At 34.3% G+C, this 20,638-nt stretch overlaps 2 protein-coding genes across 7 annotated transcripts in view; one reads left to right on the top strand and one right to left on the bottom strand.

The window, feature by feature from the left end:
• The first annotated feature begins 1,085 nt into the window (after positions 1-1,085).
• On the top strand, positions 1,086-10,797 carry LOC125052620. 3 transcript variants are annotated; one of them, XM_047653566.1, is made up of 16 exons: positions 1,101-1,198; positions 1,420-1,452; positions 1,814-1,864; positions 2,507-2,725; positions 3,399-3,484; positions 4,563-4,626; positions 5,066-5,206; positions 5,671-5,712; positions 5,799-5,831; positions 6,852-7,043; positions 7,550-7,780; positions 8,118-8,152; positions 8,244-8,304; positions 8,926-9,066; positions 9,963-10,184; positions 10,432-10,797. In XM_047653566.1, exons 1-16 carry the CDS (start codon positions 1,163-1,165, stop codon positions 10,741-10,743), a joined length of 1,899 nt encoding a protein of 632 aa, XP_047509522.1. In that variant the 5' UTR covers positions 1,101-1,162; the 3' UTR covers positions 10,744-10,797. The 3 variants fall into 3 exon arrangements, with proteins under 3 accessions (XP_047509523.1, XP_047509522.1, XP_047509524.1); XM_047653567.1 differs by lacking the exon at positions 1,420-1,452 and having other exon boundaries at positions 1,086-1,198; XM_047653568.1 differs by lacking the exon at positions 5,671-5,712.
• Positions 10,798-11,384: 587 nt separating this feature from the next.
• LOC125052619 (protein TANC2) overlaps positions 11,385-20,638 on the bottom strand; it is a 220,287-nt gene continuing 211,033 nt past the window's right edge. For all 4 annotated transcript variants that reach the window (XM_047653561.1, XM_047653562.1, XM_047653563.1 and 1 more), the window contains 9 exons: positions 20,297-20,502; positions 18,287-19,733; positions 17,544-17,791; positions 16,578-16,863; positions 15,492-15,602; positions 14,911-15,068; positions 13,905-13,984; positions 13,516-13,747; positions 11,385-12,826 (listed from right to left, as the gene is read on the bottom strand). In XM_047653561.1, coding sequence (XP_047509517.1) covers positions 12,542-12,826; positions 13,516-13,747; positions 13,905-13,984; positions 14,911-15,068; positions 15,492-15,602; positions 16,578-16,863; positions 17,544-17,791; positions 18,287-19,733; positions 20,297-20,502 — 3,053 coding nt within the window. In that variant the 3' untranslated portion in view covers positions 11,385-12,541. The remainder of the gene's footprint in view (positions 12,827-13,515; positions 13,748-13,904; positions 13,985-14,910; positions 15,069-15,491; positions 15,603-16,577; positions 16,864-17,543; positions 17,792-18,286; positions 19,734-20,296; positions 20,503-20,638) is intronic.

Raw genomic sequence — 20,638 nt, 5'->3', positions numbered from 1 at the left:
GTTAATTACATGCTAAGTGTATATTTCACTAATCTGACAATTCGCAAGTAATGTAAAGAAAGGGGAGGGCTGCAAAGTTGTAAAAAAAACGTCATCTCGACATTCTCGAGCGTGGCTGATGATCTTTTATTTTGAAGGAAATAATTCAAGGATGGCGAAAAATATATAATCTGACGATTTCCACAAGCCGAAGTCAGAAAAATTAGTCGATAAAGTTTAATACGTGCGGCTGCGTGATGCCTTTATTAGTTTAAAAATAATAACTATGAGTAATATTAACATAAAGTGTGTATTTTGTAGAGAAACTACTTTGCAAAAATCAATAAAATTTACAGTATAAACATGTATAAATATTGTCGAAGTAAACAGGGTTTTAAGTATATTTTTAAATTATTATATAATAAATACATGTTCTTCTTGAACAACTTACACTTTTGCGAGTTTGCGTCACATCCAAATCCACGTCAGATTATTAGATGAGAGCTTTTTTTAGGTTCACTTAACACCCCCTTAGAAAATTTGGCGCGCTCGATATAATTTTATCAATTTCAACCCTTACGTACGACTACCACCATGCACACAATCAGATTAACATACGTACATTAGTAAAAATATGTAGGATATGGATGCTATCAATATCTGACGCGCTCGAGTATGTCCATGGCACAGTTTTTTTTTTTACATTTTTGAAAATCTATAGCCACTCCCCACAGCGATGAAAATATTTTTTTCTTATAATTGTCTAAGCTGCGAAACCCAATAGGTCTCTATGACAATCGAGTAAATCCCCATTTAGCATCGTGGGCTCCCCTACTATAAGATATTTGATGGCTATATTTTAGCCTTATTTTTAGCTATATCTTAGCGCCATCTGTTTTAATTTTTATTTATTTTGATTGGATTATTAAGAAATCTAGAAATTATTAAGAGATTACTAAGAAATATTTAAATTTACAATGGAAGTTGTATGAACTTTCTTCAACAAATATATTGAGAAATAATGCATTAAAATCTTAATGAATATAGTGAAATTTGTATATTATAAAATTATAATACATTATACTACAAACAAACTGGTGTCAGTTAGTTTATCCAGACCTATTAGGAATCTTATCAATTACTTGACCCCTCAAGTCAGTCGTTACTTCGATGTCAATCAAATATGTTGTTTCTTTGGGTGTTACTAACAATACATACGGTAAGTCAAACATAATTTATACTCAACTAGAATCCTAAGTAATTTTTATTAGTAATAAAACTTTTTTAATTTCTGTATATTGTTAGATGATTTCATAGCCAAAAATGAATTGTTTTATCACAAAAATAAAGCTGCCTTATCAAAATAATACAAAACAAAATGCGCAGTATACAATTTTAACATTTTTTATATTTTACTAAAGGTTTGATTTGTTTGCTTAGGTACCTTCACGCGCTATCTTTGCAATTTTTAATGTACGTATTATTAATCGTTTTTTAATTGATGTTAATTGCTCAGTATATTTGCTGTAAGTGCTATTTCTGATGTACAAAGACTAAAGTGAACTTACATTCCTCACCCTTTGAGTCGAGACTTAGCACTAAGTATGTCTCCCGAGTGTCATAACAGCAATTTGTACCTAAAATACATTCTATAGATATAAGTTTTGACATGTAACTGAATTGTCGTAGTTCTCACATTGTAGGAAAACCCCTAAAAAGGGGTCTCCAACTTAAAACGCCTATTTTATGTTTTTAAGTCAAATGGAATAACAAAATTTTACCTTAGAATAGTAAATCTTAATACTTCGACATAGAAATAAGTTCTTTTTTACAGGTTCACGCGCGGGCTGGTTTCGGAAGGTCTTATCTAGGAAATTCACGGATGGTAAGTATCGGGTCAAGGGTGTTTGATTAATCGATTTAATGAAAATACGTAGTTACCTAACAGTCATCTGAACAGACCTATGTACCAGATTTGACAAAAGCACCAACAAACACTTTGTAAAAAATGCTTTAGAAATGCAAAAATGAAAAAACCGACTGATTCGGCCACGGCACTCTATTTAAAACTACCATTTATTAAAACTGATTTTAGCAGTAAGACCACTTAACATCTGATATTATTATCTATTTTTGTCTTAATTTATTTGTTTATTGGTAAACGTGTGTCAAGGATTGTGATAGTGATAGTGTTTATTATTATTAACTAGCTGTGTTGTAGTTTCACCCGCGTTTATTTGGTCGTGGCGTGATGTTATATAGCTTTTGTCACTCACTGATAATGATTTTGTTGCCAAAATCGGTTTAGTAGATTTTCAGTTTATTCATTACAAACAAAAATATATCTCTAATCTCTATCATTGAGTACATTATTATAGTACGTAAGAAAAGTGTTTTTTTCCATTTCATAATTCATAACCCCATGGGATGCATGTCCGTCACGACCGGAGTATTAGATTAGGACCTCAATAACTTATGTTCGACGAGCTAATAACTTATTATTTAAAACTTAATGCATACATTTCAGTGTCATAATTGGAGTTGTATAAACGAAAAGTTGAATCTCACAGACGAATTACCACCAAAATATATATATTCGGCAACGATAAATAGGCTGTTTCCATCCGAATGGCGGGAGGTTGCTGAAACTGCCGTAGACTCTTGTTATGGGAATATAACAAAGACATATACTAATACATGCCCTGGTCAGGCGTTGATGCACTGCGTTGTAGATCATTTGGTTAAGGTAAGAACTAAAGGCAAATAAAATAATCTTTGAAGATAAGGGCCCATCCATAAAGTACGTCACACGAATTTTAGGACTTTTGAACCCCTCCCCCCGTCCTTGTCACAGGTTCATCCAAACTTTGCGTTTTAGTATTTAAAATTTTAACATGTGACGTCACAAAAGTATTGACCCCCCATGCCCCTTGTCACACTATGTCACACTTCAGTGATACCCATTAACGTGTGACGTACTTTATGGATGGCCCCTAAAATGTTTGTGCAATAAATCGGAATTATTTATAAATCCCGCATAAAACAAAACAACATTCCTGGGCGTTTAGTCAAGATTCCTTAACAGTAGTGTATGTAGAAAGCCGAAAACTATTTTTTTATGAAAATGATAGTTCGTGTCGACAAATTTTCATACAAATTTAGTTTTCGACTGTTATTGTTGCGTAAAGTACCAGGATTTGGATTTTTAATCGACTTTAAGAAAAACCACAGAGGATGTTATTAAATTGTGTATTTTTTTATCTTTTTTTTAATAATGATATTTATATCTGAATAAAATACTACTCTACTTTTATTTCCAACCCTTACATAGATTTACCATGGAATCTTTATATGTACCTACCGTATAGAAATAGAATGCTTTGCGTTGTATTCAAAGTCTGACAAAAATATATTTTCAGAACTGTCCCGCAAATAAGAGTAGTAAGGACGACAGATGTGCTCCAGTTTCCTCTCTTATACCTAATAACTATATGTTTTCCCAAAGGTATGTATTTTTTAAAACCGTTTAATTACTAAGTATAAAAAGGGCGCGTGAGATGAGCGAAAAGTGAACTATGAGATGAGGCCAATTTATTCACAAAAGTGATATTTTTTTTCTTAAGATATTATTTCTTAATATTAATCTCGAAGTTGTACAGAAAAGGAAGTTACAACAAATTCCAATTCTATAATATCACTAATATTATTTTTGGAATCTGCTATTTGATATCTCGCAAAATTACGTTAACATTTTTTGAATACGGCGATTTCCCGAGAACTTGGGGGGCTGAGGTCAATACATTTGTTTGCACCGTTTGAATGTAATTCGTGAACAACAACAGTCAATATATATATCTAAATGGACTAGATATATATGCATGATACGCGCAATGATATTACGTCCGTTAACCCAATCAAAATCAATCACATGTTTCGCCTTCGTTTTATATTCTTACCCTCCAGAGTTAGGCTACAATGAACTTGAATTAGTTTAGTAGATATTTGATAATATACATTGTACGTATAATTTGTATTTACTATTTTCTTAACCTACAAAGTAATAATAAAAAGAAAATTAAAAGAAATTTAAATTAATAGTTTAGTTAATTATATCATAATGGCTCTGAGATTATTATTTATTATTATTATTATTTTTTAAAAAGACAATTCACACCAATTGACCTAGTCCCATGCTAAGCTGGTGAAGCTTGTGTTATGGGTACTAGGCAACGGATATACATACATAGTATAGATAGATAGACATATAAATACATATTTAAACACCCAAGACCTAAGCACAACACCAAATGCTCATCACATCGATGTTCGTCTCAGCCGGGGATCGAACCCAGGACCCATGGATTCGCAGTCAGGGGTACTAACCACTAGATCAATGAGTCGTCAAATTTTTTTTGACAGTTCGAACGAATAATTCTTCCATACAATTTCTAAATTTTACCACACGAAATCAGTTTGAGCTATTCTTGCTTCCGTTTACGCCCTGCTGCTCAAGTTTTGAATAATGCGTATTCTTTACACACTTGCGGCTTAATAAACTTTAGTTATTAACTTAAATTTTTCAGTCGCTACAACAACCTTGAGAGTAGCATATCTACAGAGCGTCGGCCGTCGTATTTCCTTCGAAATGTAAGTTGGAAAAAAGATAACCTAAAAAACTAAACTACTGCGCCACAGTTTTTTGTAAATATCTTCCATCCTCACACAACAATCCACACATCCCAACATTCTCTGTAAAGTAAAATTAATACATATTTATTACTGGATAAACGCGATTTTTTTTTGGAAAAAAACTTATAAATACGCATTGAAATCCATTAAAGTAGTTTTATTTAAGTTTTTTCTTAATATTTTTGTTTTACCTAGCATACCTTTTTAGTAGCTACATTCCAAAATATGGAACATTTTGTTATACTAGATACTTTTCCGGAAAAAAAACTGGTTCTTCCCGTGCAATTTTTGCTCTATAAAAACCTTCCTCAGACTGCAATAAAAACAAAAATACTCGAAAGTTTTGCGCTTATATTTTGCGATTAATTTTTATTTATACATGTTATATTATTTTTAGTATTTCAATACAAAATGCTGTGACTTACCGAATATTCTCATTGAGAATAATCTCGAAGGTTGTGGTTTCAAGACGTTTATGGCCTACCACCTTCATGACAAGCAAACTGATCAGCAATTTCAATTAAATTTTCCTCACAAGGTAAGAATAAAAATATCATCTTTTGTTTTGCCGAAAATCGAAATGTGATTCCAACAATAACAATTGTTTTACTGCCAACTATATATATGTATCTTATATTTATAAAGAGCAGTGTTGGCCTAGCGACTCTCATCCCTGAGGTTCGATCCCCGATTGTGGACCAATGAACTTTCTTTCTATGTGCTTCATTTGCTCGAACGGTGAAGGTAAACATCGTGAGGAAACCGGCTTGCCTTAAATCCAAAAAGTCGACGGCGCGGTCAGGCACAGGAGGCTGATTAGGTACCTACTTGCCTATAAGATTGACAAATGATAATGACATAGAAATCTGAGGCCCAGACCTACAAAGGTTGTAGCGCCACTGATTTATTTTTATTATAAAAATAACGTCTTACCATAATTTAACAACAAATTTTAAATTATACATTTTATCTTGATTATCAATAGTTGTCTCTCTTTTTCAGTATAAAATTCCTACTACAGAGAAATCTATGTTGGAAGTTGATGTAAGTAAAAAATTGGTCTAAAGAGAAAAATTTGACTAATAAATAATAAATAGAATCTTACACTAATTGCTCAATGTTGGTTGCAGGCTTTACAAGAAATTCAAGTGGATTCAGAGGAGGTCAGTACATGATACAACGGAAAACGAAATGATGGCGCATAACGTTTGATTGTGATTGGTCAAAAGATCACGCACATGTGTTCATAACAGCCTTGCGATTCTGTAACTCCGCTGTGTGACTTCGAAAAGTGAGTTACAGAATCGCAAGGCTGATTTCTATAATCAAATAGTCTTTACTACTTAGAGTCCCTTTTATTTGGTGATTTCTATAACAAAATAAAAGGGACTCTAAGTAGTGAAACAACACAGAGACATAAACTTTTGCATAATTTAATTATATTACTATTTTTCCTTTAATTATATTATATTATCGTGATTGATTACTCATTGGCACTTTAAACAATTGATCAAATTTTTTATGAAGTATCCAAAATTCTATCTATTGTAGTATACAATCGGGATAGTTTCCTTTTTTAATTGCTCTGCAATCTAAAAAGTGCGTGCGTACAAAGTACACATGTCAGAAGTGAAACTTCTTTGGCAAACTAATTTTTAAGTCTTTTTCATGTTTATACAAATCTAAAACTTTAGATTTCCGAGACTTAGAGAGAGGGAAAAAGGATGATGTTAGGAATTTAATGAATTTAATTGTCATTAAAAATGTCGAAAATTAATACAAATTATTATTTTTTTTTAAATTTATTTCTTCGATAATAAAAACACGTGGAATTTTAATTTATAATTCGTCGTTTGAGATTTCATTAAATTATTTTATCGCATAAAATATAAAATACTCATATTTCATAAATTCTCTTTACGAAATTTTAATTTTAAAAATAGAATTTCTATCAGGTAATTCGCCCTTCTCACTCTCTCTCAATCGGTCTCAATCGCTCTTTCCATTTTCTTTGACAAAAACGCTGCACATTTTTGTGACGTTCCGTAAAAATTTTACCCTCATGCGCCTAAAGAAGTTTCACTTCAACAATCTTAGCAGGCCTTAATTTAGCAGATCTTAATTTACTAGTGATCCATACGTAATCAAATGTATAGAAAAATAATTGAAATGGGTTTTGACAGGAATGGGATCCTTTAGAGTGCTGTGATGTCAACGATTTTATAAAAGATTCATGGCGTAACGAGTGCCACCTTGAAATGTCTTGGAATGAAACAAATCGACTTGGATTCATCGACATCAGCTCTCACCTTCCACCCACGACCACAGAAAAAGGAGAAATTAAACGAAGCGACGTAAAAGTTGTTCCTTTATCTGTAAGTGTTTTTTTTATATGGTTTTATATAGTCCACAATACTTTCCCACCGCAATTTGTCGTGAGCCAAGCACTTATCTTTGGCCCGCGACAACCTAATGGTTCGTTCTTCAGCCACAACTTAACGTCACCAGGATTCTGGCCGTGAACACGTTTTCTATTGCCTTGGGGAGTCCTGGAGTTGGGCTCCCTTCGAAGAGTGTGGTCCTATCCATCTCTGCAACGAAAGTTGGTGGGGGTGGCACATCTATTTAAAGTAACTAAAGATTCTATTCATAATGTTATTAAGTATTGTATGAGGTAAAAAACTTGGTGATTAGAAGAAGAATTTTTTTCAGCGAGTTGTAGATATGCCAGAAAAATCAACGATGTTCATCAACCATGGTTCTGATGGATACCGATTTGCTCACGATATTAAGTATACAAATATAAAAAGAGACCTTATATGACCCCAGTTAGTATGTCGAACTCTTAACCGCTAGGCTAACACTGCTTTTGCTATTACAGTGCGAAAAAGAAACATGTATATTCAAGAAATTAAATATTATATTGGATTCTGGTGAAATAGATTTGCTTGCTTTTTCCAAACTTTTGGATAGTATGACGTTAAATTACCCATCGTGGGAGAAAGCTAAAGCAAGGGTGACAACACAGTGCTTTACCAAAATCCACAGAATATATGACGCTGAATGTCGAATCAATGAGATGCTGTCATGCGTTATGGATGTGCTCTCTGAGGTAAATGAATTGCTACTTATAAATATTATTATCTTATACATCTTTACTGAATATGGACCTATAAAATTTATTTAATTTATTAAATATACATAAGGGAGCCGCAACGCAATTTCCCGCCAATCTTTTTAACAGATAAAAGGCAAATAACAAGGCGGGAAATTGCGGCTTGTATATTTCTAACAGATAAAATATGTTTTGGGATTTTTGAATTTTTGAATCGATGCATCTCGTTATTTGTTATTAATATTAAACTATTGTGAGAAAATGTTACCATTTTAAACCACTTTATAAGATTTAAATAAAAAAACTAATCTCTTATAAATGATTTTTATTTCAGAATTGCCCAAATGTCAACAAAGACCATCCGTGCAAGTAAGTGTTTCAGTTTAAAAAAGAGTTTAAACGAACAGTTTATTCCCATATTATTTAATGATTACATCTTTATTTTATTACTCTTTTGTAGAGATAGAGACACCATCAACAAAGATGTTATCTGCCAGATAAGTTCTGGAAAATATTCGCCGGTAAGTTTGTCTAATAAATTCAATACTTTTTAATTCTGAAAGATCTGCATCGTTAATCAGTAAAGAACCCAACATGAATGTTGAGTTTTTATACCATGCAATCCCGAAGTTATGACTTTAGTACTACGCAGTTGAGAGAACTATTTCAAATGGCATTCAAAAAGTCGGAATCGCTAATGGAAGTTGCAGAGTGCCAACACAGCTTATTAAAACCATCATAAATACGTCAATAGGTTGTTATAATTAAGAGTACTACAAATATTGTTAAGCGTTGCTAAAATTAATATAGAACTTAGAACTATGTTTTGGTTATTATTTTTATGCAAAGATTAGATTGTTTCACTTGCAAGTGCTTATTTGATATTGTATGGAATTAAAAAAACAAATATGGCGGCTTGGGACACGTGACGCTCAACAAAGTAGCGCGCGAGGTGCGTTCCGTTACATTTCATATCACAAGTTTACAGCGTTTTGATAAATTATAATCTACCGAACAAAATTTCGTTAAATTTTACAATTGCAGTTCGTTACGGTTCACATCGACATAACTCAATGGTATTTATTAATTTAAGGGTGAAATAAAAAACTTGATTAAATGCAACTGAAAAATATTTATTTCAGAAACTACGTCGTCAATTTTGTCCTATTCCCAACTTGGTGTCAAATGATGTGTTGTCAGAATGCGGTGTGACGTCACTGTCCAGGATGCAATATGTACCACATTATGAGAGAAAAATGTCACGATGGGAGAGTAGATTTGATGTAAGTTTCTTACTAGCTATGTACATTTGGTAAAAAAACCGACCGTCAACAGAGAAGAAAAACTAAATAATTTATTAATTTCTTAGGTACCTACATATCCGAGAAAAGCGTGGACCCACATCTCAAAACCTACTGAACCGTTTTTGATATATATTTGATAAAACATTGACTAAGTTAGAATATGTATAATATGATAAATACACAACTCTATGACTTTCAGTCAATTTGTCGAATTTTACTAATATTAACACGTGCTTGACAATCTGCGTGCGTTCAATCTAGGGACACGTAGCCTACGTCGGTCACTAGATTGATTACAAACTTGTGTGTACAGTTTTATTCTTAAAAAACAAACTATGTGTGATCGACACTGACGCAAAACCTGGATCCGCATTTGTCTGGGCGCATTGACATTTGCTCGTACAGTGAATTTATCGTTAACGTTTTGTTAATTCGGAACAAGAACGAAATCATCCATCTTTGTTAGGCGTAGTTAGCTGTTCGCTTCCTATACAATAATATTTAAGGAACGGCTGATGTGGGGTCTCCCTGCATCTTCTACCACATTTACCATGAAGTGTTTGGAGAGGAGTTGCTTGGAGTAATACCTGCAGCTAAGTTTCATCATCGGATGTCCAGACCAAATGTGAAATTCCACCCGTATGACCTCGATGTCCATTGTTCCACAACCAATCCATCGATTTCGGGTCCTCCAAGAGCATACCAATTCTTAAAAAGCCGGTAACGCACTGGCGAGTCCTTGAGTTTCCATGGGCGGCGGTATCACAACACCAGATGAGACTGCCGGTTGCTCCCTGTTATATAAAATAAAGCGTCTGCATTGGGAGGAATCATTATACTGTTATTTCGCAGTTAAAACTACTATTGCCTTTCAGTGTAAGGAATTAACGCCACCAACAACCTGCGTTTTAAAGAAAATGGGAGTATTAAATCAATGCGGATTCATCGATTACTTTAAAATGAAGAACTGGTTACACAAATCCAGCTCATCGCCCTTCTACGAGGTGTTTTTCAGCATGTTCCTGGTCACACCCATGTATCAAGAATATTGTAGCTCACCTAAAAAACTCCTTAATATCCTAGATATTATGGTTACGGTAAGTGGAGTTTTTTATACTTTAACGTTTCTGAAGATCGAAAATTGAAAAAAAAAATTGTTCTTCCAAGAATCGAACAGAGCACAAAATGCACAAAATTTACCTGTCTTAAAGAAAAATAAATTTCACTATTAATAATAAAACAATTTTAATAAAACAGTTTTATTATTAAATGTGTGAAAGTTATGTCAATAAAAGACAATACAAAGTTGACTATTGTTAACCGTAGAATTTGTTTTTCTTTCAGACGTGTCCAGAATCGAAGCGGAAACAGAACACGAAATGCCAAAAAATATTTAATGAAATAAAAAACACACCTAATGTATCTGGAGATAAGCTTGATCAATTATTTAAAGTCTTGTACAATACGACTGAAGAAAAATTAAAGATATCGCATTCGAATTCCGAAACACATAGTAAAAAAATGTTTGACTTTGGCATTTTAGGATCCGATGCGCCTCCTGTCAAAACAATAGATGTCAAACCGAAGCCAAAGACACTTGTGGTTCTACCCGTATACCAACGTATGAATGCTTCCCATTCAAATCGTAATATTTAGATTTTTGTATTAAGGTTAATAAGTCATTCTAACGTAAATGGTGAACGATTAAAATGCATTATTTTTATAAGTTATGTACCCATATTATGTATAGTTCCTGGGAAATAATTGTTAAGTTTTTAGGTTTCTTCCTATTAAACACGCGAAATTTTCCCTACCATCAAATGTATGACGTATTATCTCGTCATACGTCATACAATAACCAGAGACTAAATGACAACCAAACTGTCAAAATCCAACTGCCATTTGAGAGATGGCATTGTTAGTTGAATTGTCAGGAATCCCATCTTTCAAATATACATGGGAGATTTAGTTCACTAAAACTTTTCTGTAACGTGGACTTCTTGCTTGTTTTCATATTCAAGTCCTTATGCCCGAAGCCTTTTATTCATGTCTTAGTACTCTTTCTATCATTTTTTTGTTTACACTATGATGAAGAGATTATGGACTCATTATGTTTTAAGAGGGTAAGAATTTACAGATTGCATAAAAACCAGGCAAGGCAAGTTCTTCCAAATTACAACTAACTCTAAGCTCTGTTCGCTTAACATACTTGACTTTGAATCTTTGCCAACTGATTCATAACAAAGTTAAAGTTTGGATGGAATTAGTATAGGGAGGGTCAATTAAATAAAAACAAATTTAAAAGCAGTTTAAGTATATTTCTGTCGACAGAAACTATTGTACTAATGTTTATTCTACATTTGCATTGTATCAAGAATTCAGTCTTGTAATCCAATATGAATAAAATTTAGTAAATGCATAGAAATGTTTTAATCGAAATTTTATATTTGTGGTATAATTTCTTTGCTAAAAGATGTATATATTATAAAAACTTTACATAAAATACGATATTATGCCTTATTTCCCTAAAACAAGGTAAAATAAATAAGGTACAGGTAACACCAAACTTCGTAGCCTTAACGGCTGATTTAAAAAATTTAGTCTATCAAAAACTATGCGATTAAAAGATTACAATTTAAAAAGCGGCCCCACGTTTGGTGTTATCTTATATACAAGCAAGACAACGGGCGCGTGAGTTTAACTCAAAATAAATTTAAATAATAACAATATAGAAACTGCTATTTCATATAAGCACTGAATAACAAATGGCAAGCAAAATATTCGAGAAATTATAACTAAACTGTACACGGAATACGAAAAGGAAAAACACTTATTTACATTTATTTGATCACATATATTCTAAACAATCAATAAAATTCAAACGGCACTCGATATATACAATGTGGCGAATATATAGATTATATGTTTCTCGTATGACAAAAATGGCCATACAATTTTTCTAAGTTTAGAGATAAAATTTCACACACAATTTGATACACATAATTGGCCTATAGTTTAATTTTATATATAAGTTAATATCTTTTAATTTGTCAAATATTTGTGTTAAGTGTAAGGCACTTTTTTAAGTCACTTTACAATTCATATTCAATAGGATAAATTAATATCTATTTTACTTAAAATATTAAAATACTTAACTAACGCAATTTATATATTTTAAAGTACATTCGTTTCGTAAATATCGATCGTGGATTTAAATTTTAACTAAAATTGATACACTAATACATTATTGGGTGGAATTTTGAACACCACTAAGAACGTACATAATACTGGAGATAAAATTTTACTAAAATATTTTTCATAAAAATCTATTTAAAAAAGGCTATTTAAGAAAAAAACTGTCATTTTTAAGTAAATTCATTTTTAAAACTCCAAGTAAAATATCCACCCTGTACAAAGATTTAAATACATACCTCACTCTAATATAAAAAGACACTTAAGGCATATTCAAACTAATGCTGTCATAATTCCTCATAGATCGCGTGTCCAGGCTATGTGGAGTGTTCATTCTGGTTAGTATCTCCTGTTGGAGGGCTTTGAGGGTCCGAGCAGCAGACAAATCCGTGGGCGGAGCTAGTAATAAGGCACGACGGGCGTGGGGTAATGCGTCCGCGGGTTTATTAAGAGCAAGTATCGCACGTGACATTGCGTACGCGCACTCGAACGCGTTCGGACGGAGTAAGGACGCGCGCGCCGCGAGATCTAACGCTTCTGATGGTTCCTGAAAAGAAATGTTTTTTTTTCAGACATTTGTTTTTAGTTTATCGAATCAAATTGTCTTTGAGTCTAATAAATTTTCTTTAATTAGTAATTTCTTCGCAATAGACATTTCTTTTTACTCTAAATCAATCTATGATAGGTTCTAGTTTTACTTCCTCACAAATATTATAATTTTTTTTCTACTATAATTATAAGTTTTCTACTTAACGTATTAACTACTGTAGCGAAAGCCTTCCAGGTTTTAGTAACATAAAATGTCACGCTACATGAAAAAATAGTGCGTGCGTACATATTACATATGTCAAAAGTAAAACTTCTTTGGCAAACTAATTTTTAAGTCTTGTTCATATTTACACAAATCTATAATTTTAGATTTCCGAGACTTAGAGGGAGGGAAAAAGGAAGATATATTAGGAATTTAATGAATTTCATTGTCATTAAAATATTAAGTTTCGAAAATAAATTAAAAAAAAACTTTTTTATTATGACATACCTACTAATATTTCATAAATTCTCTTCACGAAATTTTCTATAAGCTAATTCACCCTTCTCACTCTCTCTCAATTGGTCTCTCCCTTTTCTTCGACAAAAACGATGCACATCTTCGTGACGTTTCTTAAAAATGTTACCCTAAAGAAGTTTCACTACAAAAATTGTCAAACAAAAAGAAAATACATGAACAATACTCACATTAAGTTTCCTCTTGCATCTCGACAAATTAAGTAGCAAATTAGTCTTGAGCTGGACAAACGCGGCCACGTGTTCATGCGGAACTGGCTGAACCGGCGTCGTCTGGCCTTCATCGCTGATCAAAGGATTTATCTTCTTTAGAGCATATTGGTAGCGATGAGCCGCCTCCGAAGGTCGATTCTTACGGTATAGAAGATTCCCGTCTTCCAGGAGTTTGTTTAGGAGGATTAGCCTGGAAAATATAGTCGCAATTAAAAATTAAATAATTAAAAATGTATTCAATTATTATATGTTGGTCCAAAGAAGTATAACTTCTAATCTAACGCTACATAACGCTACATACACACACTCTTTTTTTTAAATCTGTACAACAAAGGTCGTGCACTTACATAAATTCTGGTTTGCCTGACGCCATCACCCACGTTGTAGGTCCAAGTTTCGCTCCTTTCCTCAAGAAGCAATTAACCACCTGCAAATAACAGTATTTTGTTTTTCAAAGATTCAGATTCGACACAGTATCACATTCGGAATTTTTAAATGCTGAGTAAATAAAAAATATTTTAAATGCGAGGCATGTGAAGGGTTTTCATATCTATGAATTTTTTTTAGTTCTTGGCATCAGATTTCTGTATTATTCATGATCATTTGTAAATCTAATACGCAAGGTCAGCCTCCTGAGCCTGACGCACGCCGTCGACTTTTTTAGGTCTAAGGCAAGTGAGGTTTCCTCACGATGTTTTCCTTCACCGTACGAGTGTTTAATGCGCACATAGAAAAAGTCCAAAGTCCATACGACCTCAGGGATAAGAGTCTCACGCTGGAGCCACTAGGCCAACATGGCTTTATTAATTGTCTTTAAAAAAAAAATTCGGCTATAAAGCTAATTTAGCCAGATTTCAACTACCTACGTAAAAAACCTGTAATTTTAAATAGCGATACTGATCACGTCTTGTATGCAAGTTAGATTTAGTTCCTTCAACATCCGTAGCGCTGATGAGTGATTCGCACACTTGGAATACACAGAAATACTCAACATTGAGTTGGGATCGCAATCGCTATCGCTATTGGGAGACACAGACTGTCACTTTATTTACAAGTACACTATTTATTTCCTTCTGCGTGGATATCCCAAAAACTACTGACCTGATTTTGAATAAACTTGGACTGTGGTCTAAGTGAGAATATAATAAAATAAATATAATATAAGTGGGAATATAATAAATGTCTAAATTAAATAAAAAAACGATTGCCTAGATATATCTTCCTAATCAAACTACATACACATATACATACACGGTAAATTGATAACTTCATTTTTTTAAGTCAGTTAAACATTATTCAGAACGTAACAGACACAAAAATGTGTCAGAGAACGTCATTAGTCAAAATACTTACGGGAACGTTTCTCTGTCCAATGGCCCTGTCTAATGGCCTTAAGCCGCTGTGATCCACCTTTTCCAAAGATGCTCCTCTCTCGAGTAAGAGTTCCACCAAATCCGATGGACCTCCACAGGCCAGGCCTAAAGGCGTCCTCCCATTTCCGTCTGTTTGATCTAAAAAACGGATATTATTGGCTTATGTACTGCATTACATTGTAAGTAAATTATTGTTATTGATTTATTAATTATTAAACAAGATCTTGCATAATAATCAGGAAATCGTGGTGGTCCTACCACCAAGAAGAGATCTTCCACGCTACTTGTTTCACAGGTTTAGTAGAAGATGTTCAGAAATGTTAACATTGAAGTTATGCGTGCGTGTCGTTAGAAATAAAACACCCATATATTTAAACACACATGTATGGAAAACTTAAAAATTAATACAATCTATCGTTTAAGATTAAGTATGTTATTACGATAACTTGTGTCGTAGCGTAGGCGCGATCGTACGACCTGCCGGCGACGAAGTTAGGTAAGTAAACGGTATTTTTCAAGGATTACAGATAAAATGGGAATTTTAAAACACTATATGCTTACCAATATGAGCTCCTTTATCGAGTAAGGCGGTGACTGAAGACATGCGCGAGCGCAGCGCAGCCCATCCCAATGCGCATACGCCGTCTGAATCCACTGACTCGGGATCCGCTCCTAAAATATTATTAAAAATAAAGGATGGGGATGAGGATTTTCTATTATCTAATATATAAAATTCTCGTGTCACAATGTTCGTTCCCATACTCCTTCGAAACGGCTCGACCGATTCTTATGAAATTTTTATGCATATTCAGTAAGTCTGAGAATCGGCTACTATCTATCTTTTAAACCCCTAAGTGATAAAGGGTTGTTACCCTAAAAAAAATATTGAAAGAATACAAACAACCCTTAATTTTCCCCCCTCTTAGATTAACCCCTATTTTTTATTATTGTAGATAGTTATTTTTATTGAACTAAAAAATATTTCCTATAAATAATATACTAGGCATAACAACGTTTGCCGGGTCATCTAGTATGTTATGAATTAATTAAGTGAGTTTATATTGTATAAACCCTGAGTAGGGTTATTTATTATAAATAATAATATTATAAATATATATTAGTTATTTATAAATGTTTCTTAAATAACTTAACTTAGCAAATCTTAACTACCGAACCGATATGAATCAAATTTGCACACCGTGTGCAGTTTGATTTAACTTAAAAGAAAGGATAGCTTACATCTCAATTTATACCCGCAGTATTATTTTAGTGCAAAATATTTGTTTATTATTTGATAGTCACAATTCTAACAGATGGCGATGATGTGTTGAAAGTACCAACGTTTCACATAAGCTACAATTTAATGGCATAACCATCAAAAAAGCATGGTGGTCCCCATAACTGGTGTTCTCCTACCGTTTCCCTTGAATAGTTTACCACTATGTGATATAACAAAAACCTTAGCCACAGCAACGCTTGGCCGGTCTGCTAGTATATTATATAGTTATACCAGTAATTTCTTTACAGAAAATTGTCTACTTCAATCCCCCAACAAGGAATATCGCCGATATATTATTTTGCGTAAAAACATATAATAAAGATGTTATCAGCCGAACGATATCATTAGTATTTAAGCTTTAAACTCACCATGAGCCAACAACATCTCCAGCACATCAGCGTGACCTTCCGCTGCTGCTAATATTAAGGGGATCTTCCCTCCAGATCCGGCGACATCTGCCCCCGAGTCCAATAGCCTTAGGACCAGAGCTGTTCTGCCATTTTTGGCAGCAAGGGCCAGAGGAGACATTTGCCTTGCGTTGAGGGAGTAGGGCGTGGCTCCTCGGATGAGCAGAGCATCAGCGATGGAGGCATTGCCGGTCGAGCAGGCGGCCGTGAGGGCTGTCTCGCCTGTTACGGGACAAATTCCGTCCGGCTGTGAAATTAAATAGGCGCTCATAGAATCACATAGTAATGTATTAAAAAATGTATTTGTTTTGTATTAATTTTATTTATTTAAAAAGAAAACATCAAAAAATACAAGATTTGTTATAATTTAGCTATAAATATATAAAAATCATTAAATTGAATCACAGATAAGATTTTATATGTAAAAGTATGAAAAATAAACTACTTTTATTTTCTCTAAGCTAAGATGATCACAGAAAGTGAAAATCCCAAAAATATTTATTTAGTTCCCACATAATTATTATATCTGAACAGTTACTACTTATTACTAATACGATAGAACCATACAATAATTCATACACTGACTATTTTACAATTAAAATACATTATAAAAAATATATACACCTAGATCTTAAAACAAATAAAGTAATAAGCAGATCTCGTGAACTCAGCCCATACATATAGGACATTATAGACATTATACATGGACAGTAGGTATACCTACTCTACTTTAAATTGTGCCAGTTACATAATTTATTTTACCTCAATATGGATGCTGACTAGATCCAAAGGTTTAAAGAAATGTATTCTCATTACTAACAAAAACATACTTACATAAGAAAAAATAATAATATTAGAAACATAAATAGAAATAATATAAAAATAAATAGGAATTAAAAGCCTTAAAAGCTAACAAATTATACTTACGATCAATTCAGCCGTATCAAGTAGATATTCAACGATGTCGAGATGTCCATTTTGTGCTGCCGCTATTAGGGCGTGCCTCGCCCCAGGTACTATTTGCTCAATGTTGTCACCGTCTAGATCTATCGAATTGCGGTCATCTTTTCCCGTCTGGCAACCCAGAAGGTATATCACTGTATCTCTGTGGCCATTTTTGGCTGCATGGACCAATGGAGTCTGTTCGGCTGTGTCCGTATGGCTTAGAGAGGCACCTGGAAATAGGGAAAAAATAAATATAATGTACAGAACATTGTAAAAGGACAATTCACTAGTAAATTGTAAAAAGAAAAACTTATAAGATATTTAGAAATTTTAATATTTATATCACAACTAGCGGATCCGACAGACGTTGTCCTGTACACACGTCTAACATACAAAAAAAATCTAATAATGTAAATCTTTCTCGACTATAAAAATTTCATCAAAATCTGTCCAGCCGTTTAGGAGTTTAATTACAAACACATGTACAGACCATTTATATATATACCAGCTGTTTAGTTGTTGTATAGATAAATACCGACTGCAGCGGCGGCATCTGTCGGGCTGATTTGTGAATCTAAACCATCCAGGGCAAAACGCATACAAAAATATTCATTCAAATCAGTCCAGCCGTTTAAGATGCGTTCAGTGACACGTACAGTAGAATTATATATATAAAGATATAACTTGTAACTAACTATTTTGTATTATTTTATTCATTTAATTACCTGATGCTATAAGCATTCTCGCAACATCTGTGTGGCCTCTCTGACAAGCCAAAGAAAGAGCTGAGCATCCTTGGGAATTCGTCATTTCAATATCAGCACCAAATTCTATCAACAGCCCGACCATTGCAATAATTCCCTGATACGCGTACATACACAACAGAGGGGCGTTCCCGAGGCATTCAGTCACTTGATTAGGGGAACCCCCAGCCAACAGCATCAGCCTGGACACTTTGACGTTCGGAGTATAAATATTCCTCAAATTAGCGATAGCTTCACCAACATTCGCCGAACTTGACGCAACCAAAGTCGCCTGCAAATCTCTCGGACAGAGACCTAATTGAGCTGGTCCGAGATTTCTGTACATATGCGCCTTCAAAATATGATGACCTAACTCCATTGATTTCTCTGGATCCAGGGGGGCTTGGACCCTCGCTAATCTGAAAGCTATACCACAGTGACCGGCTCTTAAATCGCAGAGGAACTTCGGACTTTCATTGTCATCACGTCGGATGAGCCATTCCCTGAACGACGGATGGAAGAACATGTACGTATTGTCGATGCGTTTGACGAGAAAATCTGTGAGGGACTCGAACCGATGACAGAACTCTTCCCAGGGCAAAAACGTATCCACCAGTAAGGCGTTCACCGAATAGTATATCTCCACTAAGGTTAGTGGATATAACGCTGATAGACAAACGCTTAGTATATGCGTAACTTTTTCAAAAGATTGCACGGTAGGGAAACGCAGATTGAATTGCAGCAAAAAGATTTGTGCCAGCGATATCGGTACCACTTTGTAGTTCGTCGATTTGACCACTATGTGACTTCGCTCTAGCAGGTCCATGATCAATTTCAGGAACAAGAAGGAACCTTGACTCAAATGCAGGACGTATTGGGCGAATTTCAACACCGGGTTGTGTACACCTTCAGTCTTCCCCGTGGAGCTTTTAATGTTCGTCTCTATAATCGGCACCTGCTGAACTCTCGCGTTGAAGTACTCCAAGAGATCCTTATTCACGTTGTCCGATTCGTCCAAGCTCAGCCTCGTGTATGGCAACTGTTTTGTGAGTTCCAAAAACTGTGTCCGAATAGTGGCGACAATTTTTAGCCAAGATGGCATATCTGGGACGTGTCGCGAGAGGAACGAGGCGATCGTGTAGCCGTGGTCCGGTCGATGATATTCAGCTTCGCAGAGGCCGTCGACCAGAACGATGCTGTTCGTGGAATCTATGCTGCCGTTCCGTCGGAGGATTGTTAAGGGCTCAATAATTCCTCTGACGAATGCCAGGTCTGGGTCTGCGATGCACTCTTTTAATGAGAGACTTGAGAGAAGATGCGCCTCGCTCAGCAAGTATTCCCTGTAGGCTTGAAGTCTGGGAGCTTGACAGAGTTGAGCAGCCAAGGAGTGGACGAATTCGCCGACGAGGCAGGTGCTGTTGTTATCAGCCTGAAAGATATAATTTATATTAATTTGTCTCATACTATTAAGGATCTCTTTGAAGGTAACTAGACCTAGGTCAGACAGAGAAGTTGGACTAGTCTTCTTTGGGTATCAAGAAGATTAAAACTAATTATTTCACTGGAATTAAGTTTCTGCATTAGCAGGACCCTAGGGACTACGTGTCTTAACCACTAAGCCACTCAAACTTAAAATAACTTTATTCATATATATAAAGAAAAAAGCTTTTACCGGATTAAAAGCTTTTTTTTTTCTTCTTTAAATGTGTAAACGTTATGTTAATCAAAGACAATACTTTATTCATATAGGTTAACAAGTACACTTATGAACGTAAAAATTTACATTTACTATCAGTTCGCAAGTAAAGGGCGTAGAGCGGGCAAGAAGAACTGGCAAGAAACTTTCGGCCACTATTTTTAATCACTAAGTTTTGGGTCATACAAATTGTTTGAACTCTGATTGGCAAGGCAGTGATTTCAGTTAGAAGTATAATATATACTTGTAATGACTGCCGTGGTCTATGATGAATCATTAAACTTTATAATACTTACTTGGCAGAAATGATAAGCCACAACTTGTGACGCTAATTGAGAAACCATTTCAGCGGCGATTTCTTCCGGCAACAGTTCTCTTATATCGGATTGTTCCCTCAACTCTTCATACTCGAAGTTTCTCTTGCGACCAAAGCACGAGTATTCAACTAGCTGTAGTATTAGTGCCGTTTTTCCTGTGCCTGGGCTACCAGAGATTACTATGCCTGAAATATAAAATAGGTTTTTAAATATGAAATATAACCTACTCACGAAATAAAATTAATATGCTTGAAGTAGCCATGTTGTAAGTAAAATAATAAACCATACTAACAATTATTCTCTTGCTAATTCTCTACACAG

The sequence above is a fragment of the Pieris napi genome, chromosome 9 (assembly GCF_905475465.1).
Source record: "Pieris napi chromosome 9, ilPieNapi1.2, whole genome shotgun sequence".
Lineage (NCBI taxonomy): Eukaryota > Metazoa > Arthropoda > Insecta > Lepidoptera > Pieridae > Pieris > Pieris napi.
The sequence above is the reverse complement of the archived record's forward strand: the minus strand, read 5'-3'. Positions and strand labels throughout refer to the sequence as shown.